The sequence below is a fragment of the Impatiens glandulifera genome, chromosome 1 (genome assembly GCF_907164915.1).
Source record: "Impatiens glandulifera chromosome 1, dImpGla2.1, whole genome shotgun sequence".
Taxonomy (NCBI): domain Eukaryota; kingdom Viridiplantae; phylum Streptophyta; class Magnoliopsida; order Ericales; family Balsaminaceae; genus Impatiens; species Impatiens glandulifera.
In genome coordinates, this window is record NC_061862.1 from 150,957,761 (window position 1) to 150,976,824 (window position 19,064).

Sequence of the window (19,064 nt, forward strand, 5' to 3'; positions counted from 1 at the left end):
TTCAGATATGTCCGTGGAAGAAAAAAAACGTCACAATAGTCTAACTCGATTGATGCAAGAGGTTCAACAAGTTGGAGTAAAATCGGAAGTAACTTGTTCTTTTTGGATGAACGGAATAAAAGGCTTGATGGAACAGTTTATGTCACTTAATCATGGAAGCACTGAAGCATCTAAAGACCAAAGCACAGAAGCATCTCCATCTCCATCTCCATTTCAATCTCCCGCTACATCCATTTTGATACACTCTCCTAAGAAAGTTAGAAGTCGAGGACGACCACCAACAAAGAGGAAACAGTCTTTAATTGAAAAAATCCCCAAGACTTCGAGATCAAAAAAGAAGGGAAATACGGCCACAACATCTACAGTTTTGGATTCAACCCAACAACAACAATGGAATGATCCACTTTCAACTCAATTATCCTTCACATCACTTTTGTCCTCTCAAGTATATGTCGAAGATCATGCGTGTGGTGATAACATTCAACGAAGATAGTACTTATTTTGATCATGTTATAACTTTGAATATTTTTACATTTTTATCATTCTTGTTCTTTCATTTCTAACGAAGATAGTCTAACCAAGTTAAAGCAAGCTAAAAACCAAGAGAAAACAAATTAAAAATCTAAATTTCGGGTCCCAAAACACCTTATTTCGGGTCCCGAAACGACCTTTCTGGTCCCGAAACCACATATTTCGGGTCCCGAAACCACCTTTCGGGTCCCGAAACCACATATTTCGGGTCCCGAAACCACCTTTGGGTCCCGAAACACCTTATTTCGGGTCCCGAAACCACATATTTCGGGTCCCGAAACCACCTTTCGGGTCCCGAAACACCTTATTTCGGGTCCCGAAACCACCTTTCAGGTCCCGAAACACCTTATTTCGGGTCCCGAAACCACCTTTCGGGTCCCGAACTACCTTATTTCGGGTCCCGAAACACCTTATTTCGGGTCCCGAAACCACCTTTCGGGTCCCGAAACCACCTTTCGGGTCCCGAAACCACCTTTCGGATCCCGAACCACCTTATTTCTGGTCCCGAAACACCTTATTTCGGGCCCCGAAACAACCTTTCGGGTCCCTAAACCACTTATTTTATACTTGGTTTTTAACTTGTTTTAACTTAGTTTATACTTGGGTTTTAACTTACTTTATACTTGGTTTTTAACTTGTTTTAACTTAGTTTATACTTGGGTTTTAACTTACTTTATACTTGGTTTTTAACTTGTTTTAACTTAGTTTATACTTGGGTTTTAACTTACTTTATACTTGGTTTTTAACTTGTTTTAACTTAGTTTATACTTGGGTTTTAACTTACTTTATACTTGGTTTTTAACTTGTTTTAACTTAGTTTATACTTGGGTTTCAACTTAGTTTATACATGATTATAATTGAAGACAAAAAATGTACTAAATTAATTAAGAGTTGCTGTTATCATACAACTTATATGTTTCAGGACATTCTACTTTTAAAATGTCTACAAACTTCTGTAAGATGTTCTTGATATTTTTGTTTAAATTTGAACGTATGATCATTGCAGTGTATTTGACTCGCAATGCTTCAAGCATTCCCCTTGCCTGTAGGAAATTATAATTCAGCGGTTATTAAAGATTTGTAAAACAAATGAAATGTGAAAATATGTAACTTACATTTTCTATCGTTATACCACAATTCTAATTTGTTGTATCGCCCGTGTACCAATGAATATGTCTCATACAGTATATTCCGCAATCCGTTTTATTTGAACTGTCTTGCCAAGGTAATTTCAAAACATTGAACGGGAATTGAGCAATTTTATCCGCGATCCCTTGGTCGATAGTTTGGAAGTAGTCCACAACGTTCTGTACCTGTTTTACCAAAGAAGTTAATAAACACTTTCAAAGAAGTCAATAAATTATGTGTAAAAAAGACTTCAACGTTACCAGTTGCCGAGTTGTGACATATTTATCATCCCATTCAATATCTGGGTCCAGTGGGAGGTTGTCGATGACTTCAATTGCTTGGTTTCGCATATTGATGACAACCACATAATAGTGATTTTCATATAAAATTGGGAAAAATATCTGCAAGAATATCACCAAGATTCAGATGACACATATAATCAAAAATCAGATAATATAAAAAAGGACTTACCAGCTTAGCAGTTTTCATGTGTTCGGGAGTTAATTCGAAAATTCTCATTTCTTCAACCAATCTTTCAATGAAAAGGTCTTTCATTCTCCAAAAGTCCTGCAAATGAAATCAACATCAGAATAAGAGATAATTGGTTTAAACAACAATGAAAGATATAGAGACTTACAGAAACGACTGTCGAAAAAACTATTTTCGAGTCGGAAGTTGATTTGCAGTGAAGAGTGATCATGTTTGCCCACGCATCAATTATCCCACTTTCAACATGGCATTCATTTTTCATTGATTGAAATTGCTCTATGTTGATATTGGTAAGCTCGGATACATAGAATACTTCCTTGCTGAAACCAGATAAAGAAGAAAACAAGTTAAAAATCAAGCTTTCGGGTCCCGAAACCACCCTTTTCGGGTCCCGAAACCACATTTCGGGTCCCGAAACCACATTTCGGGTCCCGAAACCACATTTCGGGTCCCGAAACCATCCTTTTCGGGTCCCGAAACACCTTATTTCGGGTCCCGAAACCACTCTTTTCGGGTCCCGAAACCACACTTTCGGGACCATTAATTCAGCCAAACAAACATGATTTAAGAAACTATGAAATCTTGATTTACCTGGCATTCGAATCAACTGCATAAATGAATCCCACAACGACTTCATCTCGGTATTCCATATTGACATAATGATAGAACTCTAGATTTCTTTGCTTGTTCTTCTTCATATATTGAGATTGAAGGCGTGCTGGAAGTTCCATCATATGTATGGGATATTTCTTCGGTTTTTTGGAAGCAACCAATTCTTTTCCCACGACATCATGAGTTTGAGGGGCAGGCTGGATGATCTTCGTCGGCTTGTTCTGCGTCATGTATGGAGATTTAAGGCGTGCTGGAATTTTCATATGTCGCACTGGATTTCTCCTTCTTTTTCTTGGAGATCCATCTTTTTCAGGTACTTCATCTTCATCTTCCTCTTCGAGAACACCCACCTCAGTGTGAGCCACCTCAGTTTGAGCCCCCTCACTGTGAGCACGCTCAGTTTGAGCCCCCTCACTGTGAGCACGCTCAGTGTGAGCCCCCTCAGTGTGAGCCCCCTCAGTGTGAGCGTCCTGATCGTTTACCCCATCATCCTCAGTGGGTGTTCGATCTTTGAAGTATCTGTGCATGGCATCCCTAAAAGGTTTATTCCTGTCCATTGCTCTATAAATTACGTGGATGGCGTTGTCATACATTGGCGTTGCATCCCAGCCTGAAGTTAAAGCTTCCAGTCTTCTCGTGGCTTTTTCAATAAACAACGTACATTTAGCAATCCACGCCAAATTCTCTGTAAAAGTCAGTTTATCAACGTCCGGACCTGCCGTGTTAATAGGTGTTATATTCATAGGTGGTAGGCCTTGATTCATAGGTGTTGATTGCGTTGGTTCTGACCTCCTCATTGGTGGCCTCATCCGAGGTGGTGACATATTCCTAGGTGGTGACCTATTCCTAGGTTCTGCTGCTGCTGCCGCCGCCTTTGGGGTCTCAGACACCCCCTCATTCATATCCTCCTCATCATTATCCCCCACATCATTATCCTCCTCATCGTTCTCCCCCCACATCCCCGGTAGTGGAATTCGTCCCAAAACGCTTCCGCGTCCGAATCCTCCCTTTTCAAACTCCGTATCCAGTCTAAACTTCAAAGTCGTGTCATTCCAACATGACAGTATTGGAAATCGACGGTCATTAACTCCTCCCAATTGTGGGTTGCTCACCCTATACACGTAGCACAACTGAAAACAAACATATGTTAATTAAAACCAATTATTTTTGCAAACAGAGAAATTAATTAACGGATAACTTACAATAAGGAACGTCTGTGGTCCTTGGAAATGTCGTTTTTCATTCTCCTTCACTTTTGCGCATGATTGAACTAATCCTTCAAGTACAAATTTGCACCAATTGAACTTCTTGATATTATGAACATCTGAAATAGATTTCAGAATTCTATACCTGCAAGGGGAAAAAACATATTTGAGGATTTATTAACATGTCATATAAGTTGTCATGCAAATGAAATAACAAAAATGATAGTACCTTGATAGTTGACCTAGGTGATCACACTAGAGAAAGCAGCTGACAACAAATAATATGAAGTCTATCTTAAAATTGTTGTCAGCAGCTTTGTTCTCAATCATTTTCGTCGGCATAGCAGTCACTAAAGAAGCGCCATTAATAGGGTTACCCCATCGAGTCCTAAATGCCTTCAGCTTGTCATCAGTCTCGTTATTCTGATATTCTACAATGTCCAACTCCCCTCTGGGGAGACCCAATACCATTTCAACATCTTCTTCTTCGATTTTCACTTCCTCGCCATTCTCTAGAGTGAAAGAACATTTATCACAGTTAAACTGCCTCACTAGATAACGAGATATCTCCCCGGGGCATTTTGAAAGTGATAATGAAAGTAGATGGCCAAAGCCTATTGACTTCACAGCCTCCTTTTGATCATTAGACAGTAGTTGCAGAAGATTGAAAAGGCCAAAAGAAGATGTCCTAGTTAAAAAAAGGTTGTGTGGGGCTGCTTTGGGAGCTGCTGCTCTGGGGGATTTCGGAACTAATTTGGGAGCTTTTGGGGATTTGTGAACTGCTTTGGGAGATGCTGCTTCTTGGGCATTCTTTTTACGTTTATTTGCCCTACAAAAACAAAAGATAAACATTTAAAAAACATGAAACAGATAATCTAAGAGAAACAAAGTTAAAGCAAGTTAAAAACCAAGAGAAAACAAGTTAAAAATCAAAATTTTGGGTCCTGAAACACCTTATTTCGGGTCCCGAAACACCTTATTTCGGGTTCCGAAACAACATTTCGGGTCCCGAAACCACCCATTTCGGGTCCCGAAACCACCCATTTTGGGTCCTGAAACCACCCATTTCGGGTCCCGAAACCACCTATTTCGGGTCCCGAAACCAGACTTTCGGGACCCATAACAGCCAAACATTACAAAATCAGATTTATGGGTCCCGAAACCACCCATTTCGGGTCCCGAAACCACACTTTCGGGACCCTTAACAGCCAAACATTACAAAATCCGATTTATGGGTCCCAAAACCACCCATTTCGGGTCCCGAAACCACACTTTCGGGACCCATAACAGCCAAACATTACAAAATCCGATTTATGGGTCCCGAAACCACCAATTTCGGGTCCCGAAACCACCTATTTCGGGTCCCGAAACCACACTTTCGGGACCCATAACAGCCAAACATTACAAAATCAGATTTATGGGTCCCGAAACCACCCATTTCTGGTCCCGAAACCACCCATTTCGGGTCCCGAAACAACACTTTCGGGACTCATAACAGCCACACATATCAAAATTCAATTTTGGGGTCCCGAAACAACACATTTCGGGTCCCGAAACAACACTTTCGGGTCCCGAAACCACACTTTCGGGACCGTTCATTCAAAAAACATATCAAAATCAAATTTCTGGACTATGTAATCATACTTTCGGGTCCCCGAAACAACACTTTCGGGACCCATAACAGCCAAACATATCAAAAATCACATAAATCATCACATAGAAGCAAATAAACACAAAATAATCAACCATTTCTATCGTTAAAATCATTAGAATCAGTAGAATCATAAAAATCCATAACCCTAACCCTAAACCCTAACCCTAACCGCAAAAACCTAAACGGTCTTCAAATCATCAAAATGTTTTAGGATTCTAAAAGAGATGTTATTTACCTTGTCCTTGGAGATTTTGGAGTCTTGCTTGGAGATGTACCTGGACCACCAGCCTGAAAAAGAGAAAAGATATTCACGAATGCAGACAGTGAAGTGAACGGAAATACCCGAAGGAGAAGACCTACCATTTTCGATCGAAAAAAAGAAGATGAATAAAGTTGAAGAAGTCGGGGATGCCGCCGCCGGAGAGAAAAATCGCCAGAGAAGTGAAAAATCGCCGTAAAGAATAAATGAAAAGAAGAAAGACAGAGGAAAGAAGAAGGGGGAAACTGAAACGTTTTCCTTTTTTTTTCTTTTTTTTTTCTTTTTTTTTCTCTCTCCTAGCTGGCAAGGCCACGTAGATTCGTGGCCTTGCTTTCGCTACTCTTTCGTTGAAAATATCATTTCCCTACTGGGAATTAGTTCTGAAAACAAGTTTGTTTCATTGTCAAACTTGTTTGATGTGATACTATCCTTTCATTAAACAATTTTGACATCAAATTAAAAATATATATATATATATTTTTAAATAGTATAACTAAGTTATGACTTATGAGTCTTATTATTAAAAATAAAATAAAATAAAATTTTAAAATAAAGCTTTAAAGAATTTTAATTTTGGGACCAATCAAATATAATAGAATAAACGACTGTTTTAATTATATAATCTTTGTATTATTCTCATAGTCAACTTGTTTATACATTATACTCTATGTTCAATAATCAAGAGTAAAGAATAATATTAAAGCTATGTGAATTTAAGATTAACTAATGGGCCATTGGCTGCAAGTTGATACTATTTATTATATTTTAAGCCTACTTAATAAAACAACTCATTTTTTTTAAATTTTAATATGTAGATTATTTTAGTATAAAATTTTGATCTGTTAGTATTAAATTATTATAAGTTAATAACAGATAATCAATCCCATAACCCACCATATATATATATAGTTCAATAATTAGAGAAAAAAATTAAAATTGACCAAGTTGGGATGAATTTTTTGCCATCATTATAAATAAACTCGAATAAAAAGACGCAATAAATGTTGGTTAGGTGGGTACATTTAATAATAATCTACCTGAATAGTATTATTTGAAGAAAAAAAGATTATGTATTGTATTAAGATTATCATGATGCAATTAAGATTCTATTAAAATGTATTTTAATATGTAAGTTGTAATAAATTATGTGATTACAGAAGTGACGATGGGTTATAAAAAAACAATTAATTATTGATTGCATAAGAAATATTTAAAATTAATCTTAAATAATTCATATCATATAAAACTCCAAATATTTTATAAAACATCGTAATTTTTAATAAAAATAAGAAATATTTTTTTATCATTAATAATCATTCCCCCTTTTCTTTTCTTTTTCTTATTTAATACAAACTGAATCATTTTATTTATAAACTAAACAATTGGGTACAATAAAGAGAGTAAATAATAAGAATAATCCAAACAAAATAACAAAGGTAATTGAAAAGTCTTAAGTTTTCTTCCTTTGTTAATTTTACATTTTTGCTTAAACTATCATTATAATTAATTGACCTTTTATTAAACAATAATGGTAAGATATTATTTACAAGGAATCTTATAATAAAATAATTATAAAAAAAATTGATTGTACAAGGAAAACATTTTAATCCTTTGAACTTTTATGGTTTAATATTTGATTTGAATTCGAATTTACCGAATTCCAAAAAATAATTTCAATTTTTATTTTTAATTCGAATTCAAATACGATTCTCGATTTTGATTTTTAAATTGGGTTGAACTCGAAACTAAATCGAAAACTATTAGATGACCACCCGTAACTGTTACTTCATTAATTTCGGTCGATATTAAAAAAAAGAAAAAGTCAAAGTCAAGAAAATAAGTCAACATACATCGGCCTGCCTGCCTGCCTGCCTCCAGTATTATAATTTAAGAAAATAAATAAGTTTTTTCCCATTCCTATCATCCTCTGTTCCTCCATTTCCTGTGTCTGCAAAATCAAAATAAACAAACATTTAGACTACGATGAAGTTGTTCTCTTCTTGTTCCAGTTGTTTCTCCTTTTCTGGTTCAAAACATCGCAGTATGATCTTCATATAATTTTCATTATTCCATAGCTATTAACGTTTTGATTTCTCATACAAAAATGTTAATAATAACCCAGATGCAGATTCAATTGAGGAAAACAAAGAAGACGAAGACGAAGACTTCAGAGTCTTCACTTACGGCGAACTCAAACAAGCATCCAATGGTTTCAATCAATCAAACATGATCGGAAAGGGTAGTTTCGGTTCTGTTTACAGGGTAAAAATCCAATCTTTTATCTCTTAAAACATTTTAATTACTGTACTTAGACCCTGTTCTGTTCTGTTTTGTTCTGTTAATTAAAGGGTCAACTCAAAGATGGAGGATTGGTAGCGATCAAGGTTCTTTCAGTTGAAATGGATTCCATGAGAGGAGAAAGAGAGTTCACATCTGAATTAGCTTCTTTATCGAATCTAAGACACGCCAATCTTGTCAGACTTCGTGGCTGTTGTGTTAATGGAGCTCAAAGATTTCTGATTTATGAATATATGCAGAACAACAGTCTTTCGCACACCTTTCTTGGTAAAAAAAACACAAAATTCTCAATACCCTTTTATTGTTCTTTCTTGAATTTCTCTTCCTCAATTGGGTTTTACAGGATCAGAACAAAAAAGGATGAGATTTACCTGGAAACATAGGAGAGACGTTGTAATTGGTGTTGCTCAAGCATTAGCTTATCTCCACGATGAAGTTAACCCACATGTTATTCATCGCGATATCAAAGCAGGAAACATACTTCTTGACGATAATTTTAGTCCTAAAGTGGCTGATTTTGGGTTGGCGAAACTGTTTAGGGACGATGCTTCATATGTCAGTACTCGGGTAGCTGGGACAATGTAAGAAGCCCTGTTAATAATTTTCAAATTCAAACACTTGTTGATGTTCTAACATGAATTGATTGATTGTTTGTAGAGGGTATCTAGCACCAGAATATGCCATAAGTGGACATTTATCGCGTAAATCTGATGTTTACAGTTTTGGGGTTTTAGTTCTTGAAGTTTTAAGTGGATGTAAAGTTATGGATGTCAACAATACATTTAAAGGAGAACAATATCTTGTTGATAAGGTAAGTTTGGAATTTGATGAAATGAGATATTGATGTATGTATTAATAAATAATTGTAATGATAATGATGATGCAGGCATGGGAAATGTACAAGGATGGGAGACTATTGGAGATGATGGATCCAATTATGAATGGAGATTTTGATAAAGAAGAAGCCAATAGATTGTTAAAATTTGGTCTTATTTGTGTTCAAGAATTGTCGAGAATGAGACCTCGAATGACAATGGCGGTTAAGATATTGAGTGGTGAAGTTGATATATCGAAGGTGGAGGTTTTTCAGCCGGGGCTTTTTCCCGATCTTAATTTGGTTAGAACAGGTAGTAAGAGGAGGCATGGTGGTGGTTTTCATCTTCAAGATAGCTTGGATTCAACTACTATAAGTACTGTTAGTTCTTCAACTGGTTTTTTTGCTAATGAAAGTAGTTCATCAATGGAAACCAATAAAAAGACATAAATTATTATTTGTTTTTTGTAATTTAATTGTCTTTGTGTGTCTTTGATTCAAGTGTAAATTGTGAATTATTGTAATTTACAAACAATTAATGTTCATTTTCCTAATCAATTTTTTTTTTCAAACAGTTGGTGTGCAGTCAATTATTCAGTCAATAAGACCTTCATCAAATGAACCAGACCTTGACCGTGTCCATCCGGGCAGACTCTAGACTTTGATACATGAATTTATCAAAATATATTAAAAAAAGAAAACAGATGATTGAAAAGAAGCATTCTTGATTGATTTTTGGGTTCAATAAAATTGAAAAAACACAAACACCCATCTTAAGTTCTTCTTCACCCCCCAAACACAAATTCATTACAAGAAATAAACAGAAGATCTAAAGCAAACATATGATAGAAAAGAACCATTCTTGATTCTTTTTTGGGTACAATAATTCAAAAAACACAGGCACCCATCTTAAGTTCTTACAAGGACACCAAAACCCTTTCTTCTTTCTGGGTAATCTTTCTTTCACTCTAAATACAAATACAATTATTCATTTTTTGAAATCTTCAAGCTATATGAATTCACTCATCATCTACCATATATACAATTAATAAGAACCAGAGCTTTTAAATGATCCCAAAGATTTCACAGCTGCTGCCCTTAAAACATACTGATGGTACAAAGCAGCTATAGCCGCCCCAATAAATGGTCCAACCCAAAAGATCCACTAACACAAACAAAAAAGAAACATCTTTAACAGACTTCCCATTTGATAAAAATTTCTCAAAAGGAAAAAAACATACCTGATCATCCCAAGCCTTATCTTTGCCATAAATAACTGCCGCACCAAAACTCCTAGCCGGGTTGATTCCGGTTCCGGTAATCGGAATCGTGGCTAAGTGAACCATAAACACGGCGAATCCGATCGGAAGTGGTGCTAGAACCTGTAAGTAAGAAAACCCAAATCAATTAGTTACTAATTTGATCATATTTAACATCGAAAGTTCAAAATACTTACTGGGATGTGGGAATCACGGGCGTTTCTCTTGGGGTCGGTGGCGGAGAAGACAGTGTAAACGAGGACGAAAGTTCCGATGATTTCGGCTCCTAGACCTGTGCCGGTACTGTAACCGTCGGCAAGTTCGTTAGCGCCGCCGCCGTATTGGATATAGAAAGATTTTTGAAATGCTTTGACGAGTCCACAGCCACAAATGGCTCCTAAACATTGAGCTACTATGTAAAATATAGCCCTTACTAAGGACACTTTACGAGCCAAGAATAGACCGAATGTCACTGCTGGGTTTATGTGACCTCCTGTAATAAAAAAATTCCATATAAATATTTCAAATAACTAATTAAACTGATCTATTAGAGTTTGTTTGACATTGTCAGATTGGATTTTGTGTTTTAGAATTTTAACCAAAACTCAATATTTTCTATCATTTTACTTAATCTATCCCATAATTCAATTTATTCACAAAAATACAAAATATAATTTATCAGTTTTTTTTGTCTGATTTTTTCCTAAAATAACTGTTTGATTAAAATTCTTTTATTAATTACAGAAAAAACTACTTATAAATTTTTTATCTCTATAAAGAGATAAATTAATTTTAAATAAAGGGTATTTTTGGTATTTTAATAAATAAAAATAATGATTAGATAGATAAAATGAATATTAAAATTTAATTTTTTTTAAAAAAATCTAAAAACTCATAAATCAAACAAGCTCTTGGAGGATAAAATGTTAATTAAACTTAAAAAAAAAAAAAAAAATAACATGTTTGTTTTTTAAAATTAAGTCAAAAACAGATTTTATTCAAAACCCATATAAAATCATATAAAATCAGTATCAAACAAACTCTTAAAACTTATATGACATGACTTTTTTTTTTATTTTAGCCAAAATCATATAATTTTCCTCTTCACTTTATCAATTGCATTATTAGTTAATATTTTTAAGGTTAAAATAGTCATTAAACTTAAAAACAATTATTTTTTTTTAATATTTAAGTCGATTTTACCTAAATCCCAATAAAATCCAAATCAAAAATATTCTTAATAGACTTGACTAACCGGAGATTCCGGCGGTGCAATAGACGAGGACGAAAATCATGCCACCAAAGGCCCACGCAATGCCGAGAATGCCTACGCCACCGCACTGATCGGTGCTGGATTGGCTCTTGTAGCCAATGACGGTGAGGACAGTTATGTAGAGGAAGAGAAGAGTGGCAACGAATTCCGCAATTACGGCTCTATAGAATGACCATTTGGTTAGCTCATCCGAGTCAACAAGTGGTGCGGGTGGTGGATCTTGGTAGTCTTTGGAGCTTCCAACCTCAATATCCTTTCCCATATTTTCTTTTGATTTTGATGAATTGATTGGTGAGTTTGAAAGTGAAACATAAAGTGGTATTTATAGGTCTTAAAGATTCCATATTTTAAACACATTTTCTTCACCGCCCATCTATTATATTCAGAATTCTATTTTGGAACTAACACCTTTTTTCTTTTTATTTCATTTTCAATCATATTATTAGTAAAAGGTTGTGATAATAAATATGGACTCTTTTTTATGTGGACAATATTTATTGGACGGTGCTAGTGCTAAACTGTTAGTTAGGGTTAGGGATTATACTAATATTTTGGAATTGTTTGATGTTGGGCTATCTAGGGTTAGATGAAAAGTTATTTAATTTTTTAATAGGTTTAATTATTATAATAATTTTTTTTATATAAAATAATAATATTTTAGCATTTTCAGTTGATTAATTGATGATTGAATTAAAAAAAAAGTTAGATATTTGATAAAAAAAAAAAGTCACATGAGGATCTTGAGTTTTTTTTTAAAGAATTTATGGATAGTTTTTGAAAAATAATGAGTTATTTGAGGTTTTTTTAAAGATGAATTATTAAAATATTTTTTTATTTAAAATTAAAATTTAATAAAAGCAAAATAATGATATTTTAAGATTTTAATTGATAAATTAAGTAGTTTGATGATTATAATAATAAAAATGTAATATATATAAATATATATATATATTTTTTTAAATCTGAAAAATAAAATAAACTCATTATATCAAACGAGGTATTGGATAAAACAGATGAGTAAAAATGAGAATAATTTAAGCCTCGTTCAAAATGTTTTAATTTAAAAAAAAAAACTTAATCTTGTAAAATATTGTAGTTATTATTAGTATTTTTTTTATGAAGACATTAATATCACTGTATAATTATGTGGCCAAGTTATGTGTATGTTTATATAAGATTTTTTTTTTAAAATTAATAATAATTTATTGTAACATTGTTTTCTTAACCCTATCATTCACAATAATAAATAAATAATTTTTCGATAGTTTAGAACTAGTTTGATGTTGAATTATTTGGAATTTGTATTGAAATTTTTAGAAAATGACATTTAATTAAAAATGAGTTATTTTGATTTAATTAAATTATATTTTATAAAAATAAAATAAATATATTTTAGTATTTTAATTTATAAATGAAAAATGATTACATTATGTGAATTTAAAAATAATTATACAATTGAAGTATACAAAAATAATACTTTTAGAAAGAGTTAAAAATAATTGGGGAGACAAAAATGTATAAAAATATGACGCGGCCACCGCCCACACTGAAATGATGAATGTACCAACTTCTCTCCAATTATGATCGTCCACGTGTCCAATAAAACACTACACGACATAGGAATAGTGACTTATATAATTTTGTCAGGTGTCAAGCAATAAGTGGATGGACGGAAGATTAATCACGTTTTTATTTATATCTCTATCAAGTACTCGTCAGCATTTAATTGACTATTTTTGAAATTACTATTTTTTTTTTCAAAATAACATTAACCAGTTTAGATTTAAAATTTATAAAAGTAAAGGACTTCATCAATTCATTTTTTTCAAATTGATTTATTATCTGTATTATATATTAATATTTAACAAATATTTTAGATGGAAAGAATGAATACTTATTATTGTTATTTGGTTGGATCATCCTTGACAATATTTGTATTGTTTTGATATAAAATATATTTTATTTATTTATTAAAGATAATAAATGAATATATATATGTATAAACTATAATAAGATGTGATAACTTTTTCAGATAATATACTCTATTTAAAATAAATGTTTCTCTTTGGTTTCATATATTTTTCTTTCAACTATAAAGAATATAGACTCGATCTATTTTGTACATAAATTTTAATAAGTGTTAAAATAATAAAAAAATTCTTATAGATATAATCTCTTGTATGTATACTTTTATTTGGTAGTGATTTCATTTTTTATATTCATTGTTATAATAAAAATATTAATTTTGAACAATCTATATATATATATATATTCATATTCATATTCCCAACAAATTTGCACATAAGATTATTTTAATTCCTAGTTCTTGAGCTAGGCATATTTTCTTGCTATTTTATAAGGCATATTCGAATTTCAAGCTTTCTTCATACCCGTCAAGAGGGATTCAAAAAATTAATCGATCAAATCATCGCATTCAGGCAATAGGGTTTCCCAACTGGAGATCATACACCTTCAATTGCCGATAAGGCTCGCATAAACATTTATGATAAAATTGATCTATCTCTAACAATCAAATGATTTTCCTTATAATAGGCTTAAATATATTCAATCAGTTTAGAATATGAACATGATAAACAATTAATTGATGTGATTAGGCTAAGCTTGATTAACTTTATGATAATATATACAAAATGGTGACAAACAAATTATTCTCTTAACCTTAAATATAGAATATGAACATGATAAGCTAATTTAATTAACTAATAATATATTGCTGTAATTAACGTAAGCATGATTACTTATATACATAAATATGATAATGGCGGTGATTAACAACTAATGATTGTCTCTTACCCTTTAAATGTAATAACCAGCTTAATTAGAATATGAAGAAGATAAGGCAATTAATCATAAGATAATACAAAAGTGACTAGATTTAAACAAATAAATATTAGGTCATAATCTTGGGGTGGGGCGGCAAACTATTGAAAAGTTGTTTAATAATGATAAACCTTATCTTAACACAATATATAAGCAATCAAATATAGGTCAGTTTTATTCATCGTTCATAAACATAAACATAATAACCATTCTCACTTCGACTTTATTTGATAACAATGTCGAAAGATATTGAAGATGGAGATCAAGAGAGGAGAATTAGCTCAAAGGACTATCTCGACCCACCTCCAACACCACTAATCGACCCTGAGGAGCTCACAAAATGGTCATTTTATCGAGCTATAATTGCTGAATTTGTCGCGACTCTTCTTTTCCTCTACATAACTGTTTTAACTGTTATCGGCTACAAAAGCCAAACCGACCTAACCAAGAACTCGGATGCATGTGGCGGTGTTGGCATCCTTGGCATCGCTTGGGCCTTTGGAGGAATGATCTTCGTTCTCGTCTACTGCACTGCAGGAATATCGGGTTAGTATCAATCATTTTTCCTCCTTTTTTTCATTAATAGATAGAAAGTCAGCCCAAAAGAAAAATGATTATCTACCAAGTTTGTATATATTATAACTTCAAAAAAATTAATAATATTTATATTAGTTGACTAATGGTTATTGTGACAATTTTTTTAAATAACATCCTAGTTTGGATTCTTTCAACATAAATAATTAAATAGTGATAATATTAGTGACAATTGTTTAAATTTGCTATTTATCAATGTTCTTCTGTCGCTTTTAGCAATTCTTTGAAGAATGACCATTAGCCACGTATAAGAAAAACTGTCACTAATTTTTGTTGCGATTTGAACAATTTTTTATTTCTTCTATTTAAATGAAGCCTAAAGAAAAAAAAGTTAAATCAAACATTTTTTTTAATTTTAAATTGGAATGTTGTAAATATGTGTAGGAGGGCATATTAACCCGGCAGTGACGTTTGGGCTTTTCTTGGCTCGAAAGGTGTCTCTAGTTCGAGCCGTATTATACATGGTGGCTCAATGTTTAGGAGCTATTTGCGGTTGTGGGCTAGTGAAGGCTTTCCAAAAATCTCACTATATTCAATACGGTGGTGGTGCTAATGGATTGGCTGATGGTTATAGCACCGGCACAGGTTTAGGAGCCGAGATTATTGGAACTTTTGTTCTTGTTTATACAGTTTTCTCAGCAACCGATCCAAAGAGAAACGCTCGTGATTCACACGTTCCTGTATGTTATTTTTCTCGACAAATCTCTAATAAGATAGACACGATTAATCTAAATTGTTCGTGATATTGTTTTTTTAGGTTTTGGCACCGCTTCCAATTGGGTTTGCTGTTTTCATGGTTCATTTAGCGACGATTCCTATTACGGGAACTGGAATAAACCCGGCTAGGAGTTTTGGTGCTGCTGTGGTCTATGGAAAAGTTAAAGCCTGGGATGATCAAGTATGTTGTTCTTAGTTCTTAAAACTAGTAAATATATTAGTTTGTTTCCTTTGAGGCATTTTATCAAACAATTTACCTACATGATTTTCAGTGGATCTTCTGGGTGGGTCCGTTCATCGGAGCAGCTATCGCTGCCTTCTACCACCAGTATGTTCTTAGGGGAACGACCGTGAAATATATGGGATCATTTAAGAGTACAGCAGGTTCTTGATTGGGTTGTGTTGAAAGATGACTAAGAATAAATTGCCTTGATGGGTGCCGCAAATTAAGTTGTAAATAAGACACTCTTCTATTGTTGTCGTTTGTTCTGTTATTTTCCTTCTTCTTTTTTTTGTGTGATGTACTTTCCATTAACTTTTGCTTCTTTCAAATGTTAAGTAAATGGGTTCCCAATCTTATCATGTTTACTATCCTTAATGGGTTTTTTCTCATTAATAATTTTATGTTATAAAAATAATTTGAATCTTGATCAATGCTATGTGATTTGATTACAACTAATGTGATATGCCATTAAGATTAAAACTAAGAATGACTAAATCGAATTACCCACCAATCATAGTTAAAAGAAAAATACCTAATTGATATAGAAAGAATTTGGATAGTTTTATGACGAATTATAATTAAACAATACCTAATTGCTATAGAAAGAATTTGAGTCGTTTAGTCAATCTTTCACAAAACGACATTCTTCTTAACTTATTATAGTAATTCTTCTCCAACCGAAAAATTCATTCTCAAACCCAAAATAATAATCTTATATGAATTTTTATAACTTTTTAATATCACCCTATATATTTTATAATTTTTTACAATGTTATAAATTAAATCAAAATATTTTAATATTAATTCAATATTTTAAATTTAATTGTAAATTATTTAAAAAAATTTATTAAAAATTTAAAAATTAAAATATAAAAACTATAAAATATTTTTTTTACCATTATTATAATTTTTTCTGAACATTATTATAATATTTTTTTGAACATTATTATCAATTTTGAATAATATTATAAATTTATATTATATAAAAAATATTATATAAATAAATTAAATAAATAAATTAAAATAATAAATTATATAAATAAGTTTAATGTATAAAATACACTTAAATTAAGTTTAAAGGTTTAATTAAAAAAATTAAGTTTATGAACAGTACAAACGTATATAGAGAGAGAAAATGATGAAAAACTCAACTCATTTTGGGTTTATCTATTGGGTATCGGTTAGAGGTGGTTTGTTTGAGTTTGAATATGGTAAAAGGTGGTTTGTTTGGGTTTGAATATAGGTCGGAGATTCTCTAACTCATTGAAATTGATTTTTAAATTAAAAAAAAATTATAATTTGTGAAAAGTTTTGAAGAAAAAATGACATACATTTTTGTTATTTATTTTTCATGAATGACCTAACTTTATGTTCAAAATTGAATAAATCGTTTTCAAACATTTATGTTCTAAATTAAGTGTTTTTTCACTAATATAGTTTGAATGCTAAAAAACTGCATAATGAATAAGAATAATTATAAAAATATATTGATTTAATTTTACATATATGATAAACTAGTTAAAGAAAAAGAAAATATATAAATCATTTGTAAGAAAGCTTTATGGTAAGAGTCTCATATGTTACCATTTAAAATTCAAACATATGACCCAAGTTGGTCTAAAAATAATAGATAGCAATTAGCAAAATAGAGCTATATTTTGAAACTTAGGTTATAAGAATTAAAACTAAGTTATATTTTGATAATTAAATTTATCACATTGTAGAAAAAAAAGGTTTAAAAGCCAAATAACAACAAAAATAATATTTTTACTCAAACACATTTTACCCATATTTTTTTCACATAAAAAAGCATAATTACACAGCAAGCTTCCTAAAATTCAAAATCAAATAAAATACATTTTCTAAAGTTCAAGAATGAATCAAACTCAACTGAAGTTAAACATTAGAACCCAGTCTTTAATATGATATCAGCTGATTAATTTCATGCTATCTAGTAAAAAACAATAATAATTCAATAGAATGTAACACATTGTTTAAAAAAATACATGAATGTATTCAAACAATAGAAGATAATCAGTTCAATGTTTGAGAAAGATCAACTAACATATAGAATGTAAAGATTAAACCTTCAGCCAAGAACAAATAAGCAAGATTGATTGATACCCATATCATGAAAAGGAAAAAGAATCATAAACACTATCAATTTGAAGAAGTATAACATCAAATTGAATTTCATCAGCTGTAAATCAATCAAGATAACTAAGATAAAACTTTGATATCAAAATATCATCATGTTCTCAACTTATACGAATCAAAGAAATGAAAAATCTCAATCAGACTTAACAATACAAAAATCCAAGACAACTAACAGAAAACAAAGAACAAAATAAAAAAAAAACTTATCATTCATTCAAGAGGAACTTCAATATCCCCATCAGTAATCTCTTGTTGCAGATCTTTAGGATCCTTTCCATCAACAGTGCATCCAACTGAAACACAAGTACCCAGAATCTCCTTAATCGTACCTGATAGATCCTTAGCCATAGATCTCACATGCATAATCTTAGCAATTTCAATAACATCATCAAGTGATATGTTTCCATTATGCTTGATGTTCTTCGTCTTCTTACGATCTCTTTCCGGCTCCTTCAATGCCTTGATAACAAGAGCGGCTGCAGAAGGAACGACGGATACCTTTGCTTGACGATTCTGAACTGTGAGTTTCACAGTTACACGGAGACCCTTCCAATCCTTAGCCGTCTCTTTTGCAATATCTTCTCCGATCTTCTTTGGGGAAAGACCTAGAGGACCGATTTTTGGTGCAAGAGAACTGGCGGCACCTACTTCTCCTCCTGTAACTCGAACATACACATCGACAACTTGGGATGGATCGAACTTTGGCGGCATTTTTGGGAAGAAATCCTAAAACCTAAGAGGACGACGGGATTGAGTGATCGCAGAAATGAAGGCAGGCAACTAGAAAGGTTATATATATATCTAGGGTTTATTATATGTGGGCTTTGGATATATACTAATGGGCCAATATTTCAATACTAGGCTTTTCTTATTTATTATATATAGAGGATATACAATATTATAATATGTAAATAGGATATGGATTTTATCTTCTTATATTAAGATTTTTAAAATCTTTTGATATATATATATATATATATATATATATATATATATATATATATATATAT

At 32.1% G+C, this 19,064-nt stretch overlaps 4 protein-coding genes across 5 annotated transcripts; 2 read left to right on the forward strand and 2 right to left on the reverse strand.

The window, feature by feature from the left end:
* The first annotated feature begins 7,788 nt into the window (after positions 1-7,788).
* Positions 7,789-9,557, forward strand: LOC124915180 (putative serine/threonine-protein kinase). Of its 2 annotated transcripts, none has more exons than XM_047455852.1 (6): positions 7,789-7,919; positions 8,001-8,140; positions 8,227-8,443; positions 8,520-8,757; positions 8,834-8,987; positions 9,063-9,557. In XM_047455852.1, the coding sequence occupies exons 1-6, from the start codon at positions 7,862-7,864 to the stop codon at positions 9,438-9,440; spliced, it is 1,185 nt and encodes a 394-aa protein (XP_047311808.1). In that variant the 5' UTR covers positions 7,789-7,861; the 3' UTR covers positions 9,441-9,557. The 2 variants fall into 2 exon arrangements, with proteins under 2 accessions (XP_047311808.1, XP_047311816.1); XM_047455860.1 differs by having other exon boundaries at positions 7,800-7,919; positions 8,007-8,140.
* Positions 9,558-9,695: 138 nt separating this feature from the next.
* Positions 9,696-11,802, reverse strand: LOC124920141 (aquaporin PIP2-1-like). Its single transcript, XM_047460559.1, has 4 exons — positions 11,505-11,802; positions 10,447-10,742; positions 10,232-10,372; positions 9,696-10,155 (listed from the first exon to the last, which is right to left on the reverse strand). Exons 1-4 carry the CDS (start codon positions 11,782-11,784, stop codon positions 10,036-10,038), a joined length of 837 nt encoding a protein of 278 aa, XP_047316515.1. The 5' UTR covers positions 11,785-11,802; the 3' UTR covers positions 9,696-10,035.
* Positions 11,803-14,599: 2,797 nt separating this feature from the next.
* Positions 14,600-16,084, forward strand: LOC124920142 (aquaporin PIP2-3-like). Its single transcript, XM_047460560.1, has 4 exons — positions 14,600-14,909; positions 15,342-15,637; positions 15,715-15,855; positions 15,947-16,084. The coding sequence occupies exons 1-4, from the start codon at positions 14,600-14,602 to the stop codon at positions 16,064-16,066; spliced, it is 867 nt and encodes a 288-aa protein (XP_047316516.1). The 3' UTR covers positions 16,067-16,084.
* Positions 16,085-18,108: 2,024 nt separating this feature from the next.
* On the reverse strand, positions 18,109-18,826 carry LOC124915195 (60S ribosomal protein L12). The gene has a single exon (XM_047455871.1). The coding sequence runs from the start codon at positions 18,763-18,765 to the stop codon at positions 18,265-18,267; it is 501 nt and encodes a 166-aa protein (XP_047311827.1). The 5' UTR covers positions 18,766-18,826; the 3' UTR covers positions 18,109-18,264.
* Between the last annotated feature and the right edge of the window lie 238 nt (positions 18,827-19,064).